General features: G+C 36.1%; 1 protein-coding gene across 1 annotated transcript in view; it reads right to left on the reverse strand.

Moving 5' to 3' along the window:
• Positions 1-1,795: 1,795 nt before the first annotated feature.
• The window catches only part of EOGT (EGF domain specific O-linked N-acetylglucosamine transferase), a 35,329-nt gene continuing 12,944 nt past the window's right edge, over positions 1,796-24,180 (reverse strand). The window contains exons 7-17 of the mRNA XM_039328679.1: positions 22,866-22,970; positions 20,842-20,948; positions 19,039-19,142; positions 17,396-17,488; positions 16,008-16,079; positions 15,768-15,854; positions 6,323-6,391; positions 6,164-6,225; positions 4,488-4,607; positions 3,635-3,737; positions 1,796-3,278 (exon numbers count right to left, since the gene is read on the reverse strand). Of these exons, the coding sequence (XP_039184613.1) occupies positions 3,132-3,278; positions 3,635-3,737; positions 4,488-4,607; positions 6,164-6,225; positions 6,323-6,391; positions 15,768-15,854; positions 16,008-16,079; positions 17,396-17,488; positions 19,039-19,142; positions 20,842-20,948; positions 22,866-22,970 (1,069 nt within the window). The 3' untranslated portion in view covers positions 1,796-3,131. The remainder of the gene's footprint in view (positions 3,279-3,634; positions 3,738-4,487; positions 4,608-6,163; positions 6,226-6,322; positions 6,392-15,767; positions 15,855-16,007; positions 16,080-17,395; positions 17,489-19,038; positions 19,143-20,841; positions 20,949-22,865; positions 22,971-24,180) is intronic.

Here is a 24,180-nt window from a genome sequence, read left to right on the forward strand (position 1 = left end):
ATACAGAGCTCTAGACTGTGTGCTGTCCACTTAGTTATTATGATGACCATTCAAAGTCAATGTATATTTCCAAGACAAACTCCAAAGCTTTAATCTGATGATTGATGAGAATGCATTAAGGATCTTAATGTTTTTCCAATAATTAAGGATTAAATGTTTGCTCCGGAGGAAAAATGGTTATAGAACATACATTTTTAAACCCTGGCACATCTGATAATAAATATGTACAGTGATCCAACATGATATATAAATGTCCAGTCACAAACAAATGCCTATATTTTACAAAGTAAATTTCCCTTTTATTATTTTTTTAAAGAAAAATACCGATACTGTTTTGGTTTTTTTTTGCTTTCTTAATGATCTTTTTAAGAAGTTGGGAGGGTTTTGTGAAGAGTATAATTTTCAAGTTTTATAGACGAGAGTTTTCTCAACCAATTCTCTCAGTCTAAGAAGGAAAGGCAAATCTTCATAACCCAGCCCATTTCAAAAATCTCTCGGGCCTTTTGCAGTGAGTCATGTTAAAAGAGTCCAGAGGCTGCTTTTTTAAAAAATCTCCTATAAACACAACAGTCAATAGGGCCGCTCTCTGAACAATTGCTTTTGATTATTTAAAAAAAGGTCAATAATATCAATCATTATGTATCATCCATGTATTTATACTTGTCTACTTTTGCATGCAAATAAAGATGACTTGTTTTTGTCAAGGGCGGAACACCCTAAATCAGGCATGTCAAACTCACAATGTCACATGACGTCGCACAACGTATCGGGCCAGTTTTGCCATTGCTGGCAATGGGGTGGGCATGGCTTCCATGTGACGCATCTGACCCATGGACCAGCAGTTTGACACCCCTGCCCTAAATCAATGTTGCAAGCATTCCAGCTACTGTACAAACATTTAAACAGTGCATATTAGAATCAGCATCATCATACGGTTTTTTTATACTCTCAGTGGCAAGGGATGCAGATAAAATTAATTCTAATCAACTTTAGTATTATAGTTATTTCCATAAGAAACAACAAGAAATTAAGTGACAGGAACCTATTCTAGTCCTATCTGGACTATTGGAATGTGCATTACAATTAAATGAAAAATAGCCAATGATGTACATTCATGGAAAATTATTTAGGAAATATTATTCAATTGTAAACATCCCCCCCCCCAAAAAAAACCCACCATTGAACCACTTGGTCAGTTGTTTAAAACAATGGTAACAGAATGTATACAATGTTGAAGGTTAGACAAAGCCAGAATGATTGTAGCAAAGTTAGCAAGATAAATCAAGGAGATTTAAAAGAGTGAAAACACTGTCCAAGTAAGAAAAATAAACATAGAGATACTTAAGACAGGAGTAAATTGCTAAGATAAACACAGTAAGATCCCATGGAGAAAACTGCTACAGTAACAAATTAAAATATTTCATCCATATACCTGCCATCCCATGTGTAATGAAACATGCACACCCACAAGGAAGCAAGTAGAGGAATGATTAATGCATAAAACTAAATGTGCAGGTAGTCCTCAGTTAACCATGGCAAGTGGGACCAATAACTTTGTCACTAAATGACAATGACTATGGAGATTCTCAGTCATCCAGGTCATAGTTATCCCAAAGATGCTTTTTCACGAGGCAACTGGACTTTCTTGTTTTTCTTTGAAGACGTTTTGCTTCTCATCCAAGAAGCTTCTTCAGCTCTGACTAGTTTGAAAGAGGGGTCAAAGAGGCCATCTAGGTCAAAATTGAACAGCCCTCTCTCAACAGAGGGGGAGGGATGCAACTTCATCTATCTCCAGTCTACAACACAATCCTTTCAACAGTTCCAAGAAGGCTCCACACCCATTTGCACTACTCAGGTGTCCCTGAAGACACAGATAAGCCTCCAGGTAACTTTAACAACTCGCTAAAAGAATGCAAATGAATAGCTGTCGGAAAGGAATATAATTCATTCCCTACCATCCAGCAAGAGCTGAAGAAACTTCTTGGATGAGAAGCGAAATGTTTTCAAAGAAGAACAAGAAAGTCCAGTTGTCTCGTGAAAAAGCATCTTTGGGAAAAGTGACAATGACTGCACTGATTTATGACAACAGTTCCAGCAGCTCTAGTTGCCATTAGAAGAACCCTACATTATGTCATGCGATCGCAGTTCATGACCTCCTACTGGCTTCCCCATTGCCTTTGCTTGTGGGAAGCTAGCAGTGGAAGTCGCAAATAGTGATCATGTGACCACAGGTTGTTGCAACCACTGTAATTGTGAGCCAGTTGCCAAGTGCCTGAATCATGATCACATGACCATGGGGATGCTACAGTGGCTATAACTCTAAGGATCAGGCACAAGTCTCCTCATCCAGCACTGCATTAACTTTGAATGGTTGCTGAATAAATGATCATTAACTGAGGATTACCTGTATAATGACAGTTCTAAATGTGAAATGCATATAGCAATGGAAACAAAAATATGGATAAGCATTCTTCAGAGAGCTACTTCTCTTTTAATTAAAAATGAAGTCAGAGTGCCAGATCTGGATTACACTGCTGATTAGGACTGAGGCCCTCTGTGAATTTCATGCCAAAATCCTTCTCTTAGCTATGATTTGCTACTTTAAAAAAAGTGTAACATTTAAGCATGTCACACATAAGTTGCATTATCCACCTGATTTCTTAGCTTTTCCATTACACAAAAAAATACTGACTAGATGCAGGTCAGCTGGATGTTCATTTCCAGATCACTGTTAGTGCTAAGGAAGGGAGGGAGGCAGGGAAATACAAGGCTGTAAAGGTCTTGTTACAGGTCACAAAAAGAAGTAGAAGAAAAAAGGTCCAGTGTGCTTATCTTTCACTCCACTGCTCTGGAGCAAAGAGGCTGACAATCCTAAAATAAATAGGAAGATTATAGTGCAAACATGGTCACTTTAATAAATAGATCATGCATAATGCAAATTCCTCAAGTAAATTAGGACAGGGATTGTCAGTAAGAAAGTAATAATACAGAAACAATATGCTTGGAGGGAGACATTATATATGACTCCTGCCTGTTTAACCTTTTTCCCTTCTCCCTCTTCAAACAAGTTCATAATTCATGATTCTACTTCAAAAGAGCCGACATTCTGCAAAGGAGGCCAATTATTTGACCTAGAATTCATCATGTTTTCTCCTAAATGGCCATTTGGAGTGTTGTGACACATGATCAGCTGCCAACAGAACCAGACGGACAAATTCTTCCACATCAAAGGCGTAATTTGTAAATTTTGGATGTTTTCCTAATGTCGGGTGATGCCCCTGAAGGAACAGGAGTTAAAATTATTTTAAGGAAGCACTGAGGTAAAACTAGCACATTGAATAATTATTATAATTCATAATAGCTGATTTATTGATCCTCTCCAAAACTACCGTATCAGTTAGAAACCCCTCACAGCAACACTATTGACAGCCTAAACTAATGGCCAATTAATTTCATTATTCTTCCTCCCCCAGCTATTAATATAAAATGACTCCTTAATCAGAGCAGAGAATTTAATTTGAGCTGTAGAGCAGAATCATATTTCATGTAGAAGAACTGAGAAGGGTAATACAAAAACAATTAAGATCCAAGGAAATAAAGTCCTTTCCATCCATCCCACCCACCCTTCTAGTACCTCATCCTGAGGGAACACTTTATCCTTTTGCTGCCAGGTGATGTAATGGATACCTCTCAGTCTTGCAAGGTCTAAGTAGCAACGTTCATCTTTACAATTGTACCTACAGAGATGCAGAAATGATGAAGGTTTATCAGAGACAATTTTAACAGAAAACTATCCAGCTGTGTTTTCCTTGTTCCAGCTCTGTCTCTATAGAAAGGAGAAGCAAATTATGGAAAGCCAAAGATCAAATACTTCACGATTATCTTTGCCAAGTGTAGTTGTATTACCTGTGAAGCTAGAGAATAGAGAATGGAAAACTGCAGCAGCCACACAGTTTTAAAACACCATATCTTCACTGGCAGCAAAAGTAATCCAATCAACAAACTCAGCCATGTTCTCATGAGAGAGAAGATAAAGAAAGAAGCAGCCACAAAAAGTAAACATATCATTTTTGTGGTTGATATCCACAGGACTTGGATATCAGAGTGAAAGATTAGATGTGATTTTTAAGGCCTGTTTAAAAATGATCCAGGCAACAACTAGTTTTTCCAACAGACCACCCAGAAAAGGAGACTGGATTTAGCCTGGAGGCTGCCTGCTGTCAACCTCAATCCAATAAAAGTCAGCAAACACAGTTACCACATCGATTTGAAGAAGCATTTCTGGATTTTTACCAATTATGACCAAGGTAATTTTGACAGCTCCTGTGACACAGGAAGTCGTACCATCCTTCACTGTCACGCATATATTAAAAAACAAAAATTTGGAGCTTTCTCTGCAGCAGGAAATCCATCTTCATGTAATGCATGCCCACATCCTTGTGCAAAGGTATTAAACATACAAGTATAACTGCCAAGAAAAGACTTACAGTTCAAAGATGACAGCCCAATCTGGCAAAAAAAGAAGATGAGTAAGGCCTGCTCCATGCATTCCAATAAAGATATCAGAATTGTGGGTTATTTTCAGCTGCTCCTTAAATTCGAGCTCCCTATATAAACCAGCAATAAGTAAGGATATATACATATATGCGTGCGCCTGCGCGCGCGCACACACACACACACACACACAGATATGACAAAAATCTTCTAGGAACGTAATACATAAGAAACACATTGAAATAAAAATGTCCTTAAGCTACATCGTGTATTTCTGAACTGCCTCACAACTGCACTTCCCTAGGTAGTTTGCAAATCTATTAAAATGTACAGTATAAATCAAAGAGACACAAAATGTCCAACCAACAGTGATTAAATAGTGATTAAAAGCGCTAGCAATAATAGCAAATGCAAATACAGCTGACAAAAATCAAAGTAGAGCCAATGGCAAAACAGAAACAGGATTTCCTAAAGTGCCTGAAATAATAACATCTTTCAAAATGTTCATCCTGCACATTATTTCTGGGGAAACTATTCCACTGATGAGTACTAGCAATGAAAAGGCTCCTTCTCTGGCAACGATCCCATCTGGGAGAAGGTAGCTGGAGGAGGGCATTATGATTAAGACAACAGCTCATTGCCTGGAAGCTCCTGACAAGGCTGCCATGCAAATATACATTAAAAATTGTATATTTCATTGTCTAGCACTGTGCTTAGACAAATACATTACTAAATTCAAATCCATGGATTGGTCTTTACGTCAGTATGTTTTTCAGAAGTATATTCTAAGAAGTAACAGAGAAATGCTGTTGTACATCATGGTGGTTCATTCATTAGAATGTGTCCTACAGCTTCAGCAATTCAAAGTAACTGGGCTGTACCCAATGGTGGTTTTGCACTATAGAAAAACATTTTGGCTTGTTCAAAGGAAGACATTGAATGTTTGTTCTCAGCCCACTGCAATTTCTCTTCAGAGGTTGTGGGGAACCTTCTGAAATACAGCACAGACTCCTGTTAAGGAGGAACAATGATGATCTCATGCTAACTATGTAACACGTAACAACTTTGCTGTACGAGTTGCACTGGATGCCAGTGTGTTTCTGAGTCCAATTCAGGATGTTAGCTATAAAGCCCTACATGGCATGGCTATCTAAAAAAAACCATCTTCACCCCATCACATCAGCCTGTACCACCTGGTTAGAAAGGGAAAATATATTGAGAACCCTCTCAGTTAAAGAATTTTGACTGGCAGAGTCTGGGAAGAGAGCCTTCTTTCCCACTGTCCCTGCTCTTTGAAACATTCTCCCCCTCCCCAATTAAGAAAGGGAAGGCCCCACGCTCCTGGGCTGTCATAAATATGTAAAGGCTTCTCTGCCTTATTGCCTGGGACTCAAGACAAGCATGCAGCAATGGGGATAGTTAGCTCTTGAAATTCCCATCCCCCCACCATTGAATTAACTCTTAATGTAAAAACTTTAACTCTCCTTGCCTATTTTAGATTTTATTTTTTAACATTTTACTTGTACACCGTCCAGAGTTCCCCTGTCAGGGAGATGAGCAATTCCTAAGATAGACAGACAAACAGACATAACCCAAACCAGTAGATACTGACATATCATATACTGATTCGGTATGGGCCAGCTCTACTTCTCCTTTCAGATATACTTACTTGTACTTGTAATTCACTATTTGGACATGAAATAATGGCAGTGTTTTCAAAGCATTGGCAAGCTAAAGAGGGAGAGGAAAAAACAAAAAATGTTCAAGGCAATATTAAAGTGACAACCATAAAGCAAAGAGATTTAACAGAAGAAAAAACCAATCAAACCTCATTCTGGTTTAATATCTTTCTATACTCTGTACTCCGGGCAAGTATTGTAACTCTGATTTTCCCATCCTATTCAAAAACAAGAACAAACAAATTCAGCAAAAACAGTTCATTAATCAATTCATTGCACCAAAACAAAGAAAAGGACCAGTAGAGTGATAACAGAAAAAATTACTAGCCTTAACAGCAACAATTAGTAGGGTGATTAAACTGTCTTTTTCTTTTAATCACCTCATTTATATTTATATAACATGTAAGAAGGCTGTAAACACCTCAGGTGAAGTTTTAGTAGGAGTATTTGCCACAAACAGCTAAGCCATTTAAGGGACTTTCAGCTACCTCTGTGCCTGAAGAGGCATAGGCTTTTAAATAATTTACATTTATTGAATATAAAATGGACAACATCATTGAATACTATTACTGAAACCAAACAGGGCCACTTAATACACAGGTGAGTAACGGAGGAAAAATTAAGATTAGCCTTCCAAATAAAGTTATTTTCCTTCCCAATTTAAAAATCCTTCAATTCTCAGGGGTAAATTGTAAAAAAAAAAAAGGACTACAAAGGTTTAACGGCATGAAATCTATTAAGACCAGCAGGAAATGTATAGCAAATGGCTGTGAAAAACTGAAAAATGTTAGCCCCTTGTGATGAATATGCTGTTAATATTTTAAGGAACTGAACTGATTTTTTCTTTCACAGCCTGTAAAAACTGACAAAAATAACAGCCAAATTAACTGAAAAATCAGCAAAATTACTGAATAGGAAACAAACAATGATCAAGGATTTATCAGGTGGCTTTCAACTCTGCAACAAACCTGGCTGAAGCCATCTTGCTCGTTTGTGGTTGCCACAAGAGTGAGGGGAGGGATGTGCAGTTTTATGCTAGTCTAAACAATTCTCTGTCCTGTAGGAACCAAGGTCATTTCTGTTTGTTAGACGGGGATTGAATCTTATGTTAGAAAACCCGCCAAACTATTCCATTGGTGAACATAGTTGATTGTATAGTACTGGGGTGGGAAGTTTAACTTTGTATTAATGTAACTTTTGGGAGGGAACTTTAGTCTTGGTTTCACTTTTGACCGTGCTGATACTTTGTAACCAATAAACATGTTCTTAGAGGAAAACTCAAGCCTTGGAGTTCTGTTTTAGTTGGTCTCGTCTATAGGAACCACGACAGTGGCTTTTAGAGAATAGACTTCCTAGTACATTGGTTCTCAACCTGTGGGTCGGGACCCCATTTGGGGTCGAACGACCATTTCACGGGGGTCGCCAAACAACGCAGTCCGCCATTTTTCCCCCTTTTCCTTAGCTGTGCTACTCCCTTTTATTCTATCGGCTTGTGAAAGCCAATAGAATAGACTCTCTTGAATAGAGTCTAATTCTATTGGCTTTCAAAAGCCAATAGGAATTGTCCAGGTTGTCTCTGCCCTGCTGAGCCCGCCAAAAGTCCCATTCTGCAAACGGTGCTGCAAGTTGTCTGCAGCGAAGGCAAGCTGTCTGGAAGTTTCCACCCCTCCCTGCTGAGCAACTACTAAAAATGTAAGTAAAAGAGGGCCAGGGATGGGAGGTGGGAGGCCCGCGGGTGCAGGGAGGGTTGCTGGTGCACGTGGGGCCCAGCAGGTGCCTTACCTCCCTTGGGCTGGGCCAGCTGGTGGCCCAGCCGGTGGTCGGCCTGCGCCATCTCTGCTGCTTGCTAGCTACACCTCGGCTGGCGCAGGGGACGGCACCACGCATACATGGCGCTCCCAGGCAGGGAAAGTCCTCGACTTACGACTGGTTGGGTAGTCCTCAACTTATGACTGGTTGGGTAGTCCTCGACTTACGACCGGTTGAGGTCGCGGCATTAAAAAGGTTGAGAACCACTGTCCTAGTAGAACAAAAGGAAACTCTTGACTGGTGAAAATTATTCTGGGGCTATTGGATATATCAGAGGTGCTGGATTTCGATGTCCAAGGTCCTATCCTAATTATCATTATATATTGTTATTTGCTTGTTGCATTTTATGTTCTCTTTCCTCTGTACCTCCATTAAGCATGCATATAGCCAGCATCTGCTTGAACCCTGCAAGACTACCTGTAGAAGATGACCAGGCTGAGCCCAAGGGAAGGGTCAAGCGCATCATCAGTCTTGAGTCCCCATAAGAGATCTAAATCCAGCCCACCTTGAATTCCATTGACTCTTATCTACTGCCAATTCACTTCAACCATTAGACATTCAGCTTCTGGTAGAGAGTGTTAGCATGCAATAAACCTGTATTCATTTGAACTGCTTCGGTTTCTGATTCCCTGCACTTAACAATACCCTTACAATCTTGTGGGTAACTTGAATTGAGAGGCAATGATTGGCTCAAAGCTACTCTCAACCAATTACATAGCTAGGAGGTGAGGGGCGGGGTTAACTTGTGCTTTCTTCTGTCCTAATACAATTTTCTGGCAATAGCCATTTTTTCAAATACAGAATTCTCTATAGTGTCTTCCCAAGTAAAAATAAGAATACTTAAAATACAAATACTGATACAGGATATCAGAACTGTGAGGCCACAGTTTTTAAAACTTTTTTTTTCTCTCAGGATTCCCTCTTACTTTTAAAAAATTATGGAGGACCCCAAAAGAGGTTTTGTTTATGTGGGTTATATTTACTGTATTGAAAATTATAATGGACACATTCATAGAATAGTTATTTATTGAGTCATGTAAAATAGCAATATTAAATCCATTAATACTAATATATTTTCCATTAAAAATCCTAGTATTTTTAAAATAAAAGTAACAATTAGAAGAGTGTCATTGTTGGACTTCCGGTGGTCAAAGCGGTGGAGATGGCGGCTACTTTGTAGCCGTCCTCCTGAGAAGGTGTCAGATCCGCGGAGCACAGCGTTTATCAGCTGGCCCGCGGCTCGCAATCCCCTTCCCGGGCGAAGGGAAGGGGTAGAGATCGCATGAATAGAGGTAGAACCTCTTAACTCTCCCTGGATTTTTATTTTTAGGGGGGTAGAAAGAGGGTTCCCTCGGAGTTCATTGCCTTCTCCGCCTCTCAGCTGTCTTTGTTTCTTCGGAAACAAAGCGAGACGCCGCTACCATCTCCGTACTTAAAGAAACCGTGAGTAATCTTAAACCGGACAGAACTGTTTAAAGGATTTTATTTATAGTTTAGCTTTATTTTATTTTTTTTAGTTTATTTAGTTTATTTAGTATCTGCTGATTTTTTTTTATTTTTTTGAGCTTTCTCTTTTTTTTTTGGGCGGAAAAGTGAGAGTGAAAGTAAAATGGCGTTTTGAAAGTTTTTTTTTCCTTTAAAAGACGGATCGGCTGAATTGTTGTTTAATATTGCTTTTTTTTTACTTTTTTTACTTTTTTATTCTTGGGGACTTTTAGATTGATCTTATCTTATTCTATTTTATCTTATTTTTAATTTTTTTTTGGATTACTTATTTTTATTGGTATTTTTAAGAAGAAAGGAAGATAAATTAAAATGGCTTCAAAACGACAACCAGCTACTGCAGCTTCTAAAGTAACTTCTTCTCCTGCTACTTCTACTGTGCAACAACAACTTAAAATAATACCCTCAGTGCAGCAACCTAAATCTACTCCACCTTCACCTCCCCCATCTGGCACATCAGCACAAGACATTAAAGAAATAATGGTAAGTGCTGTCTCACAGTTTAGGGAGGAAATGAAACAACTTTTGGATCAGAATAAATCTGAAACTAAGGAGGAAATGAAGAAAGAGATGAAGGAGCTTTTAGAACAGAATAATGCTATTTTGAGGGATGATATACTTCTAGCTCTATCTGGAATGGCCTCAGTGGTTGTGAAGCTGGACTCCAGAGTAGAGGAAATTGAAGAAACAGTTGAACTTTTGGATTATAAATTTCAAGATATGGAGAAAAAAGTGGAGACTTCACAAGATGATATTCTTATGTTCCAGTATAGACAGATGGAATATGCTTTGAGAATAAGGGGTCTGAAAGAAGATAAAACTCAAGATTTGATGGAAATGGTGATTAATGACTTGGCTGTTATTTTGAATATTGATAAAGAAGAGTTACGTGGGGATGTGGAAAGAATTTATAGAGTTAATTCTTGGATTGCAAAACAGAGGAATTTGCCTAGAGATGTGGTGATATATTTTGCTAAGAAGTCTTTGCGAAATCAGATTCTACAAACTTTTTATAATAAAAGATTTCAGATTGCTGCCCAAGATATTATTATTTTAAAGGAAATTCCACCTAAAATTTTAAGAAGCAGAAAAGATTTTGCTTTTTTAGTAAATGAACTTAAAGCAAGACAAATGCCATTTAGATGGGAGATTCCGATGGGCATTGTTTTGAGCCATGCGGGGACACGTTATAGACTTAATACAGTTGCTAAAGCTAAGGAATTTTATAAAACGGTCCTGGGAGCAGGCTCTCCTTTGCCCATGATGCATAAAGTCTTGAGTGACAAAGAGATGGAACAGAAATCTGAAGGTACAGGGATGATGACTGCTGGACAGGTGGTATGGATGTCTCAACCAGAGGTTAAAGAACAGAGAATGACCCGTGCAGCACATAAACGTAAAGAAAAAGAACAACAGAAAAAAGAAAAAGAAAAAGAAATTGAAGAATCTACTCAGCAAATTGCTTCAGTGCCGGTGGGAGGAGCAAGACCCAAAAGCTCTGCTACATATTCATCAGCAGCAGAATTTGAGCGGATCTTCTCCAGGCTGAAGGCCAAGGGAGATGGCAAAGCTCCTGTCCTGGAATGTTAATGGATTAAACATTCCTCAAAAGAGAAAAAAAATTTACCACTATTTGAAACAACACAACAATGATATTATTTGCTTGCAAGAAACTCATATTACAGCTAAAGATCAAAAATATTTAAATAATCCTCGCTTGGGATCTCATTTTGTATCTCCCGCCCCTGGGAAGAAAGGGGGTGTGGTAATCTATGTTAAACAGAATTTATCTGCTACCTTGTTAGAATCAGATCCTTATGGAAGATATGTTATGCTTGAACTTGGTTTATATGGCAAGAAAATTCTTATTGTGGGGTTGTATGCACCAAACCAGCAACAGGAGCAATTTTATAGGTTACTACATCAGAAAATAACTTTGTTGGACTATAGATCCGTGATTTTAATGGGAGACTGGAATGGTGTCTTAGATATACAAATGGACAAAAAAGGCTCTTCTACCTTTTTTAAACAGGCTAAATTACCTAAAGCCTTTTTTGACATGAAAGAAGATTGGGAATTGAGAGACTATTGGCGTGAACGTAATCAAGAAGAAAAGGATTTTACGTTTTTCTCAGATAGACACCAATCTTTCTCAAGAATTGATTTCTTTTTGATCACAACAGATTTATACAACAGGGTGAAGAATGTAAAAATTTTTCCTAGGACATTGTCCGATCATAGTCCAGTTTGGATGGAACTGTTTGTAGAGAAGGAAGATAGGAGATCCTGGAGGGTGAATGAGAATTTATTTAAACAAGAAAAAAATGTTCATAAATTAAAGGAATGTTTAAAGGAATATTTTACTTTAAATATGAACAAGGGAACATCAATGTCAATGGTCTGGGATGCAAGTAAAGCTTTTATGCGTGGTATTTTGATAAAAATGAATAATTTGCATAGACAGAAACAGATTCAGAAACGGAAAGACTTGGAAGAGGAGATTAAATTAAAAGAGAAACTTTTAATTTCAAATCCCTTAGATGAAAAGATTAAAGGAGCTTTAAAATTGTTAAAAACACAATTTAACATGCTGATGGCTGATCAAGCTGCAACTAATTTGCTATTTATGAAACAAAATACATTTTGTAATGCTAATAAACCAGGGAGATGGTTGGCTTATCAGTTAAGAAAAAAACAGAAACAGAGGAATATAGATAAAATAAATTATAATGGTAAATTGGTTTATCAGAAAGAATTGATTAAGAAATCTTTTTTAGAATACTATCAAAAATTATATAAGGGTACCAATATTCAAATTACAGATATAAATAATTATTTAGGCAAAGTCAACTTTCCTAAATTAACAGAAGATCAGGAAAAAAAGATTAACGGTTTAATTACTAAGGAAGAAATTGTTACAGCTATTAAACAATTGAAATTGGGCAAAGCGCCGGGTACGGATGGGTTGACATCTATTTATTATAAAGCTTTAGTAGAAGAGATGATCCAACCGTTGTGTGAACTGTTTAATAATTTATTACAGGGGTTAGAGATCCCTCCATCCTGGCGTAATGCATTTATATCATTGATTCCAAAAGATAGTCAAGATCTTACTTTGCCTAAAAATTATAGGCCTATATCTCTTTTAAATGTGGATTATAAAATTTTTGCAAAAATTTTAGCTAACAGGCTTATGGGGATCTTGCAGCAGTTTATACATAGGGATCAATCGGGTTTTATAACTGGAAGGTATATGAAGAATAACGTTAGACAAATTATTAATTTATTAGAGTATTTAGAAAAGAATAACCAAGTCTCTGCAGGCTTGATATTTTTGGATGCTGAAAAAGCCTTTGATCAAGTGAATTGGCAGTTTATGCTGTGTTTAATCAAGGAGATGAATTTTGGACAAAATATATTACAAGTATTATCCAATATATATCAAAAACAGACTGCTCAAATTATTGTAAATGGGGGTTTGTCAGAGGCTTTTGTAATAGAAAAAGGAACAAGACAGGGATGCCCGTTGTCTCCGTTATTGTTTGTTTTAACACTGGAAATTTTGTTGATTAAAATTCGGGAGTCTCAAGAAATAAAAGGAATAGAAATTAATAAAAAAGAATATAAATTAAGAGCCTTTGCAGATGACTTGGTTGTTACTTTGTCTCAACCTGTTTCTTCGGTGGTGAAATTATTACAATTGATTCAACAATATGGACGTGTTTCTGGCTTTAAAATTAATAATAATAAGACCAAAATATTAGCTAAAAACATGACTAATGGTGATAAACAGGCTCTAGTTAACTTAACAGACTTTGAAATTGTTGATAAGGTAAAATATTTGGGGGTTACATTATCTGCTTCTAATGTAAAATTGTATAAAAATAATTATGAAAAGCTGTGGATGGAGGTACAGAAGGATTTAAAAAACTGGAATAATTTACAGTTATCCCTTATGGGCAGAATTGCAGTTATTAAAATGAATGTCCTGCCAAAGTTTATTTTTTTGTTCCAAATGTTACCTATCTTAAAGAACGAACGTAATTTAGATGAATGGCAAAAAGGTATTAATAAATTTGTTTGGGCAGGGAAAAAACCAAGGGTGAAACTTAAAATAATGCAAGATTTTCGTGAGAGAGGTGGACTCAAGGTACCAAATATGAAATTGTATTATGATGCTGTAGTATTGACATTGATTAGCGACTGGGTGAATTTAACAAATACAGAAATACTTCATTTGGAAGGTTGGGACCTATTTTTTGGATGGCATGCCTATTTAATATTTAATAAAAAAGTGGATTGGGTTTTTAAGTCTCATATTATAAGAAACTCTTTGCTAAGAGTGTGGAGAAAGTATTATAAAAGTGACTTCAAAATACCATTATGGGCTATACCTCGGCATGCCATAGAAGGTATAAGGAAAGGGGTAAATATGGACAAGGTCTCTTACGTACAGTTATTAAGATGGGATGGCCAAGACTGGCAGTTAAAATCTTTGGAAGAATTAATACATGAAAACTTAATTTATTCATGGTTCCAATATAGACAAATAGTGGATAGATGGAAGATGGATTGTAAAATGGGCTGGCTTAGAGAAGATGGAATTTTTTTAAAACAAGTAAGAGATCAAAGGCCAACCCATATTAAGAGAGTTTATGGGGTTTTAGTGGAATTAGATTCAGAACTTGAACTAGTTAAAGATTGTATGATTAAATGGGCACAGAATATTGGTGAAACGATCTCAATGGATACTTGGGAACTTATTTGGATAAGAAATGTTAAATTCACACAAGCGCAAAATTTAAGAGAGAACTTTTATAAGATGTTTTATAGATGGCACCTTGACCCAATGAAAATGTCCATTATGTACCATAATCTACAGCCGAAATGCTGGAGATGTGGATATTTGGATGCTACCTATTACCATATTTGGTGAACGTGTAAGCATATAAAAGCTTTTTGGATTAAGATATGGTGGAATATTCAAAGAATTTTTAAAAGAAGGGTAAAATTTACTCCGCAATTATTTTTACTAGGTATTGTTATTGACTGTGATGCTAAGGAGGTTATATTGATGTTAAATTTGATTACAGCCGCTAGGTTGTTAATAGGACAATATTGGAAGAAGGAATCTTTGCCTACTTTACAAGAATGGTTTCATAAAGTTTCGTATTTGGCAGAAATGGCAAAGATTTCGGCTTTCTTAAAGGAGCAATCTCAAGAAAAATTTTTTGCGGTATGGGAAAAATGGATAAATTTTATACAACATAATTTGGATATGGAAAAATATTATTTAGCCTTTTTATAATTTGTAATGATTGTTTTTTCTTTCTTTCTTTCTTCTTTTTCTTTTTTATATATATACATTTTTAATGTATTATTATTCATATATTTTTTTTTTATATATATATATGCTTTATTTTTCGTCTACTTTCTTCTTTCTTCTTTCTCTCTCTCTCTTCTCTTTTTATTTTTTATTTTTTTTCTTTTTTAGTATATATTATTCATTTTAAAGTTTATGTTATGTATATTATTTCTATATATATTATTACTGTGATTTTTATTATTATTATTAATTATTTTATAAATTGCAAATGTTATTTTTAAAATATTTGTTAAATAATCCTATATTCAGTTCTGGGAAGTCGGGGGGGGGGGTGGTTGGGGAGGGGGGGGTGGATTTTTATTTGTAAAACTTTTGAAAAATTTCAATAAAAAAAAAAAAAAAAAAGAGTGTCATTGTTTTAAATTTTTGCAAATATGATTAAAATCTTATAAATAAATTTTGATTTCATAGACCCTTAAAAGGACTCTCAGGGGTATGTTGACCCTGCTTTAAGAAACACTGTTAGGCTATGAGAAAAGTTTTGGAAGCAGAAATGGGGAAGGAAAGCATACAATTTCTGTTTCATTTCAGTACAAGTCCTCAAGTTACAACTGGTCGCTTAGCAGGTTCCCCCCCCAGGTCACATGACTGCACTTTGCATGCTTGGTAATTGGCCTGCATTCACAGCTATTTGCAATATCCTGCAGTCACACGACTGCAATTGCCAGAAGCCAGCATTTACTTCTGGTTTCGGGCAAAAAACCCACTGAGGACAATAGACTCACTTAATGAGTGCAGTATTTGCTTAATAACGACAATGTTCACATTACAACCATCATGTTCATTTAATGACCACTACAAAAAAGTTTGTTTAACAACAAGCATGACTTATGACTGTAATCCTGGCTCAAATTATGGTTGTATGTCAAGGATTACTATTGTAACCAAACTAGTACCTTAGGCCCATCTTGGGTGATATTTAATCTGTGCAACACATGTTGGGAAAAGGCTCTGAATAATCCTGTCCCATGACAGCCGGAAATCTGCAGTTAGACCAGACACAGGAATAAAGTGTAAACATGTTTATGCTTTAAATGAGAGAGAGAAGAATAAAAATCACCATGTTTATTCAGACCCAAATATTCTGCTTGTTTTTTTTTTTAAAAGAGTGTGGTAATCTCACCAGATTTACTCACCAATGGTGTATTATAAAACAAGCCAAACCTCATTCGAGGCAATAGTGTAAAAACTGCTTCTTTGAAGCAGACCTGGAAAAGAAGATTAACCATTTACAAGGATTTTCCTTAATATATATAAGGAGAGAGGCAAATAAAGAGTACAGAGAAGAGCAACAGAGATGATTAGGGGGCTGGAGACTAAAGCATATGAAGAACAGTTGAAGGAACTGGGTATGTTTAATTTAATGAAAAGAAGGACTAGGGGTGACATGATAGCAGTGTTTCAACATTTGAGAGGCTGCCCCAAAAAAGATGGGTCAACCTACTCTCAAAAGCACCTGAAGGCAGGACAAGAAGCAACAGATGGAAACTAATAAAAGAGAGAAGCAACCTAGAACTAAGGAGAAATTTCCTATCAGAGTTCGTGGAACGACTTGCCTCCAGAAGTTCTGGGTGCTCCAACACTGAAGTTTTTAAAAAAGAGACTAGACAACCATTTATCTGAAATGGTGTAGGGTTTCCTGCATAGGGTTGGACTAGATGGCCTCCAAGGTCTCTTCCAACTCTGTTATTCTGTTACAAAGTAGGATCTATTAACACTGCAATGGAAAGTATTTCAGAATATTTTTGTAACGTTGTATATTGCCCAAAGTCACTTGTTTTGGGAGATGGGTGATTTCTCTTGTGATATGTGATAATTATAAACTCTCATAACATAAAATACTTTCAAGAAGTATTGTATAATGTTAGTTTAATGGTGGAAGTTGTGGCATAATTTTGAAAGGTAACTGGCATCATGTTGCCATTCCAGACTGCATTTCCACTTACTAATTTCTGCTACCATAGACAAAAAAGTTTGTATTATTTATTATTAGATTTCTAGGCTGCCCATCTTACCAAGCTGATTCTAGGCAATTCTAGGTGGCTTTTGATATTGGCTTTTGCTATTTCCTGCAAATAGTAGCAAATGTGGTTTATGTTTTCATGCCCAGAGTGGCCTCTCATAGAATTTTTTAAAAAATATTTAGAATGTCAGAAAATGATTGTGGTCAGTCAACAATCTTTTTAAGTTTCATAAAATTATGTTTTGTGAAATTGGGAGGGACTATTATAGTTTCATTTTCTTTCCCTTTCCCTTCCTGTCTTTTGGGATTCATTCCTAGCTTACATTAAACTATAATGTAACTCCTTGGTTCATTCAAATCCAAGTAAGATGACTTCCTGGTTTATGAAACTGAGCCAGCTGCAAACAGACAATTGTTATCTTTAACTATTACAACTCCAGCAATCAAAAGATCGGATGAAACTAATATCTACCAAACATTAGACATAATCACCACAAAACAAATTATTCATTATGTTTAAAATAAAACAGTAAAGTTTTAAAATGATACAATATTCCATACTCTTTTTGAATCATACGATTTCAAATGTATTATTTCATAGTCGGTAAATGCCTTCCATGTTTCACTGAACAAATCTCCATATCCATATGTACTCTGAAAAAAACAAAACAAATGCCAATAGGTTTTCCCTTAATATAGTCCAAATTTGTATGGGTCAAGTTCATACAATAAGATTAGAAAGAATTTTTAAAAGAATTCAGCATAAAAGAGATAAAATATTAATACAGAGATATGGTAAAAAGGAATATAAAAGAAATATAATTTTTCCCACATATGTTTGCAATTATATTTTAATAAATATGAAGGTGTTTTTTTTTATAAACTGGAAATATATTGGAGGTCTGCTCATCAACACAACCAATGCCAAATAAAAATCAGAGTTCAATACAACTGGAAGATACTAACTGACCCAGCAACTATATTATCATCATATACTTTAGTATTACCAAAGGTCCTTTATAAATAACGACCATTTGTCATTTATATTTGTTCAAAAACATGCTAAATGCATGATTTTTAAACTGCATTTGTTTCATTTCACTTTTCTAGAACTTTCAACAAGTTTTAGTAAAAAGCTAAAACTTTTCAAACATTTGAGTAGAAAGTTGTACATGTTAAAGTTTACTTAATAAAAAAGTTCAGTTTTACTTAATGAAAAAAATTAATAAGGGTTAAATTAATGCATCCTACGTAAAGAGAATGCTTCAGCTGTATACAGTAAGTTAAAACAGTACACTGGCACCATCATCTGGCAATAGTAGGAATTAAAAATACCATAACAAATTTTGAAAATAGCATAGTTTAGGACAAATTCCCATTACAGTACTATCTAGATGTTATCAAAAATGCACACACAGTGCTTTTTTTTCCTAAATAAGAGATAGTCAAATGAGAAATCTAGCAGAACCACATGTTAGACAGGCAAGTAGTCCTCAATTTACAACTAGTCACTTAGTAACCATTCTAAATTATTATGGATTCCCCAAAAGCTACTTCCAACCCGTTTTCAAAGTTATGACAGCCACACACAGTCACGTGATCGCATTTTGGGTGCTTGGCAGACAGCTCACCTTTATGACTGTTTGCAGCATCCTGCAATCGCATGAGTGCAATTTGCAATGTTTTTTGCTGCTTTCTCAAATTTATTTCTGGTTTCTGGCAAAAAAAAAAACACCCGTTGGGGAAAATTGATTCATTTAACCATAGCATTTCCTTAACAACCATGGCATTTGTTTAACAACCACCACAAAAAATGTCAAAAAATCAGATCCAGTCAAATGATGCCTCAACTTACAATCACAATCACAACCATAATTCTGGGCTGGATGTGGAGTGATTTGTTGAAATACAGACTCACAGACCCCCCCAAAAAAGATAAGCATTAAGAATATAAATTAAAATGCTCAGTAAAAAAGCCAAATCTTATTGCTTGTGCATAGCCTTATCCGAAATATACCTCATTTAAACATACTCACTGTTTGCAGTAGTTTACACCAGTCTATAGCTGACTAATTAACATTCCTCCCAAGATAGCATAACTAGAATTCATCCTAAACTTGGAACTGTTTACCTGAGACAAAAATAATACCTCAAATAATGTTATGTCCTACCCTAACCCTAACTATCCTTATGCTCTTACTTACAGTATCCCACATAACAATGTTGATATCAGTGCCGAAAGTGTTGGTAACATGCTGAGTGATGTAAAGATTTACAAAGTCACAAAAATGATGGTACATATTGACACCTAAAAGAAGGAAGATAAATTAAGTTTGTTGTAATAAAGATAACTAGAACTATATAGATAGTCATTTATAACAAGGCTTAGGACTTTATGCAAAAACATATGTTCCCATAGGTGCACCCATGCCTCAGTGCTAAAAATAGAGGTACAAAATTATGGATTACTTAATTAATTCATGAATCTGTCATTAAAAACACATTTAAGAAGCTGAACAAAGATGAGCTTTGAGACCAGATTGCCCCAAGCTATTTATTATTGGCAACATATGGGTTTTAAATGAAATCCAGTCATAAGAAGCTACTAATTTGATCAGAGCAGTAATCTTGGAGTTTATATTCTTGATAAAAAGAAACACCACCATCTTCAAAATGGGGAGTGTACAGAGAAGGGGAATTTGTGTGAACACACAGCCAACAGTTTGTATTTTAAGAAAACCTTAATGAGTTTAGTAAAAAAAAAATCAAGTTATGATAGTTTGTGCAGCCCAGCGTATTTCAATGAACTCCAAGCTATATAGATAATCCACAACTTATAGCCTTCATTTAGTGACTGTCTATAATTACTATGACACTGAAAAAGGTGACTTAAAGACCATTTTTCACACTTACGTGAAATTATTTCCTAATTCACACGAACAAATTGTTTTTGGCCATGTGACCAAAATTCAAGAATCTGGTAACTGATATGTATTTAGGACAGTTGCACTGTTCCAGGCCATGTGATCAATGGGGGAAGCCAGATTTGCTTAACAACTGCACAATACACTTAACAACTAGAGTGATTTGCTTAACTATGGCAAAAAAAGTTCGTAAAATGGGGCAAAACTCACTTAACAATAGAAATGTAATATGCTTTGCTAGTTTGGGCTCAGTATGATATCCAAGCCTGTATATTACTAATTCACATTATGTGTGAATCAGGTCATTAAGGCATGTTCATATCAATCTGAGCATAACTACAATAAGAGTTGACAGTTATATAGAAACAGTATTTTAAACAGTTGCATAGATTTGTGCACAAATAGCCTTTAGATCAGTGTTTCTCAACCTTAGCAACTCTTAAGATACGTGGACTTCAACTTCCAGAACTCCACAGCCAGCATCTGGGAAACTCTGGGAGTTGACATCCACACACCAAGGTTAAGAAACCCTAACTTTAGAGATTAATCAGAGTATAGGTAGTCCTAGATTTACAACCACAATTGAACCTGGAATTTTGGCATAAGTCATTGGGGTTATAAGTTGAGTCGCCACATGATCAGACTCAATTTTACAACTGTTTTCATGATGGTCCTTAAGTAAGTCACTGTGGTTGTTAAGCCAATCACATGGTCGCAAGTCTGAATACAGCTTATCCAAAGGGCATTTTTTGCCGATAAACAGCAAAGAACATCACAAAACATGAACATATGACCACAGGATGCTGCAATTGGTCATAAACCCAAGCAAGTTGCCAAGCACATGAAATACAGTGATGTGATGGCAGGATGGTAGAGTAATCGTAATTTCAAGGACAAGTCAAAAGTTACTTTTTTCAAGTCCATTATAACTTTGAATGGTCGTTATGCAAACAGTCATAAGTCAAGGACTACCTGTAGCTTATAATTACTACCTCCTAACATTTACAGAAATAGAGCCCCTCTTATTAGTATAGAAAAGTGAGATTACACTTTGGAATTTGAAAACATCGAAATACCTTGTACCTGCATCAAGCTTCATGAAATAAGTTGGTTTCTCAACAATGACCTCACAGCTGCCATCTTCCAATGGTCTGGAGCTCATCTCTGTGTATGTCTGGAGCTCCGCAAACCTGTAATTACCACCATTTAAATTAGGCTTCAAAAATGTATTCTAGACTGATTTTTTAAGCAATACACCACATACACTTCTCCTACTGTTGATGAAGTCTTACCAAATTTGACATTAAAATTATTTTTAATTGTAATGGAAGCCTCTTCAATAAGGCTTCAAAAGGTTAAGCTCTGCTTTGAACTCAGACACATGCAATGTTTTTGATCTATAAATTAAAGGCTGGGAAAAGTAGAGACAGTATTCCCTCTATCCAGATTTCATAGGTCCAGCTAATCGGAAGATTCATGTCAAATGTGTTTACCATGAATTTCAAGATATATCAGCAAAGACATAGTTATTAATGACCGCAGGTACATAACAGATAGAATTTGAGACCAATTGGCGAGATTCACAGAAGAGTCTAGGGTGAGCAAGTTGCCATGAGGAATTATCAGCTTTCAAAAAACTCTGTATGGGTGACTTACCACAGGATAGCTCCAAATCCTCTTCATTAAACAGGATCATCTTTCAGGACTAAGGAAACTTGCTACTTTGTACAATGCCTGCCCTATGAAATAGCCTCCCTTCTGAGATTCAGAGAACACCAACCCTCTTAGCTTTTGGGAAGGTCATTAAGACTTGGCTAATTTCCCTTGGCATTAAGTAACAGAATAAAAGAATAACAGAGTTGGAAAGGATCTTGGAGGTCTTCTAGTCCAACCCCTTGTCACACAAAACACCTGATACCATTTCAGATAAATGATTGTCTATTCTCTTCTTAAAAACCTCCAGTGATGGAGCTCCGTAACTTTGGACGGCAAACTGTTCTACTGATTAATTGTTCTGTCAGGAAATTTCTCTTTAGTTCAAGGTTGGTTCTCTCCTTGATTAGTTTGGATGTTAGAGGAGCTTATAATACATAAGTTATAACATCTATCCTAATATCTATGGCCAGTCTGCTTAGGTACTCACATTTATTTCTACTTAAGCCTTCTATGTTTAGTTGCAAAATATGGATCTGGGGTCCAATATATTGCTGATGCTTTAAACTAAATTTGTACATCGGCGATTGCATGATTTTTGTAGATGCCATATGCATCTACTACAAATAAATAAACACTGTAAGTCTACTACATAGTAGCTCACTTTCCTTTTGTATTGGATTATTTCTATTATATTTTTGTTTGGTTACGGGCTTTTTGAGTGTATTTTAATAAACTGCCTAGATTTATGTATTTAAGATGGGCAGCCATATATATTTTCAAAATAAATAAATAAACAACGTTGCTCCCATATTGTCTTGGTGGATGTCCTTTGAATATAAAAATTGTAGGTAATTGCAGTTTTGTGCTGTGTTTATAAGCTTATTTACCTATCCCTCCCAAAAAAAAGAGTGTGCTAAAGGCTAGGATAAGTGATGGGGAGCATCCTCATCAGTTCTGTCTTTTGACAAGAGAATTTTTCTAGCAAGCCAAACTCGTAATGGCAGCTATTTGGTAAATAAGCAAATTCCCCACTCTCCTGAGACACATTTTCTGAGCATAATTTGAGCATGCTCCCAATATTCCAAAAGTAAACACCAGCTGAAAAAGGTGCAAAAAACTTACATCTTACAACATGGTAGCATAGTGGTTAGAATACAGTATTGCAGGCTGATTCTGCCTACAGCCAGGAGTTCAATCCTGACTGGCTCAAGGTTGACTCAGCCTTCCATCCTTCTGAACTCAGTAAAACGAGGACCTAGATTGTTGGCAGAAATATGCCGACTCTGTAAACCACTTTGAGAGTGCTGTAAAGCACTATGAAGCAGTATATAAGTCTAAATGCTATTGCTATTGCTCAGTCATGATTACTGGAACAGAAAAAGAGCATCCGAGGTGTCTATTCTGCCAAGACGACTTGTGAAGAAACAAAAGAACATACTCACAGGACTTACCAAGATTGCAAAGGACTCTTTTGCTGCCCTTCAGCAAGGAAAGCTTTAGTATTCATATTGCAATGGCCACCTATTTGACCCTTCTTGAAGAAATCTTCATTAAATCTAACCAGTGAAGGAAAGAAGGTTAAAACAAGATTAAATAAATTAAAAGCTCATTTTTGAAATTTAGGATTTAGAAAATGCTTTCTCATAGCATGAGACGCGAAAGCTTTGTTTTAAATGTGCTAGAATCTTAAAACAGATCATAAGGAAAGAAATCTAGCTCATTTTCAATGGTTTTTCCTCCCCGTGGAAGCAATCAATATACAAAAATATTTTTCTTTTTTATAACAAACAAGATTTCTAAGGAGTTGTTAGCTTGTTCAGGTACTACCGTGTATTTCCATGCACAATTCAATACATAAGGAGTCATGAGCAATTCCTTTCTCTCCAAATATATCGCTGAAGATATGGCCTCCACAGGCTTTGGTTTATTATGATGCCTCAAAAAGAAGGATACAAATGTCGTGTTCTGAAGTTTCACAGGGTTCAAAGAAACACCAATAGATGATAAAGAGGAATTACTTTGCTGCAAACACAAAGCTTAACAGTGGTGTGAAAATTCCACCTTGGTTGCCGGGACTGTAAACCTCCAGCTTAAGATTTATTCCTGTATTTCCAACTTATGTACTGTATTTGAAAGTCTCTCTCTTAAAGCTGACAATAGTTCCTTGTGCTGCAGCAGGGGTCTTCCCAAATTAGAAAGTTAGAAAGGTTTTTTTGAACAAGGGAGAGTTATAGGAACCACTACGTACAAAAAAAAAAAAGTATTTACTTATTTGGCCCTTTCAAAATTTGCAATGCTCACAGTACATTTAGAATGGTGAATTCTATGTTGCTTATCAGAAACCGAGGTGTTGTATAATACGGTTACCATTTAATAGAAGAACATGAGCTTTATTTCTTTAGCATATTTGTATCTCACAAAAAGGGATTCTGGGCAGCTTACGCAGTTTGACATGAAGAAGTTGAATTGCTGAAAACTTCAAGATTCTTTGGATCTGAACTTCTTGAAAATTTTACCAGTCAGGGTTGACATTAGTGAGGCAGATAGCCCACAAATCTAATCTGATCTAATGCAATTGCTTATAAGAAGCAATAGTTGAGGGTGGCAAACAACATACTGCACTGATAAAGGTGGTTAAGTACAATCTGTTCCCTCGTGGAAACGCAGTAGATTATTTCTGATCCTTTAAGCTTCTTACAGTAATTCATTCTTCAAGCTTTTCTCTACAGCTATGAAAATCAGTAACACCCTCTGTTAAATGCTGTA

This window comes from Crotalus tigris, unplaced genomic scaffold, assembly GCF_016545835.1.
Source record: "Crotalus tigris isolate CLP2741 ecotype Arizona unplaced genomic scaffold, ASM1654583v1 scf7180000024383.4638030, whole genome shotgun sequence".
Taxonomy (NCBI): domain Eukaryota; kingdom Metazoa; phylum Chordata; class Lepidosauria; order Squamata; family Viperidae; genus Crotalus; species Crotalus tigris.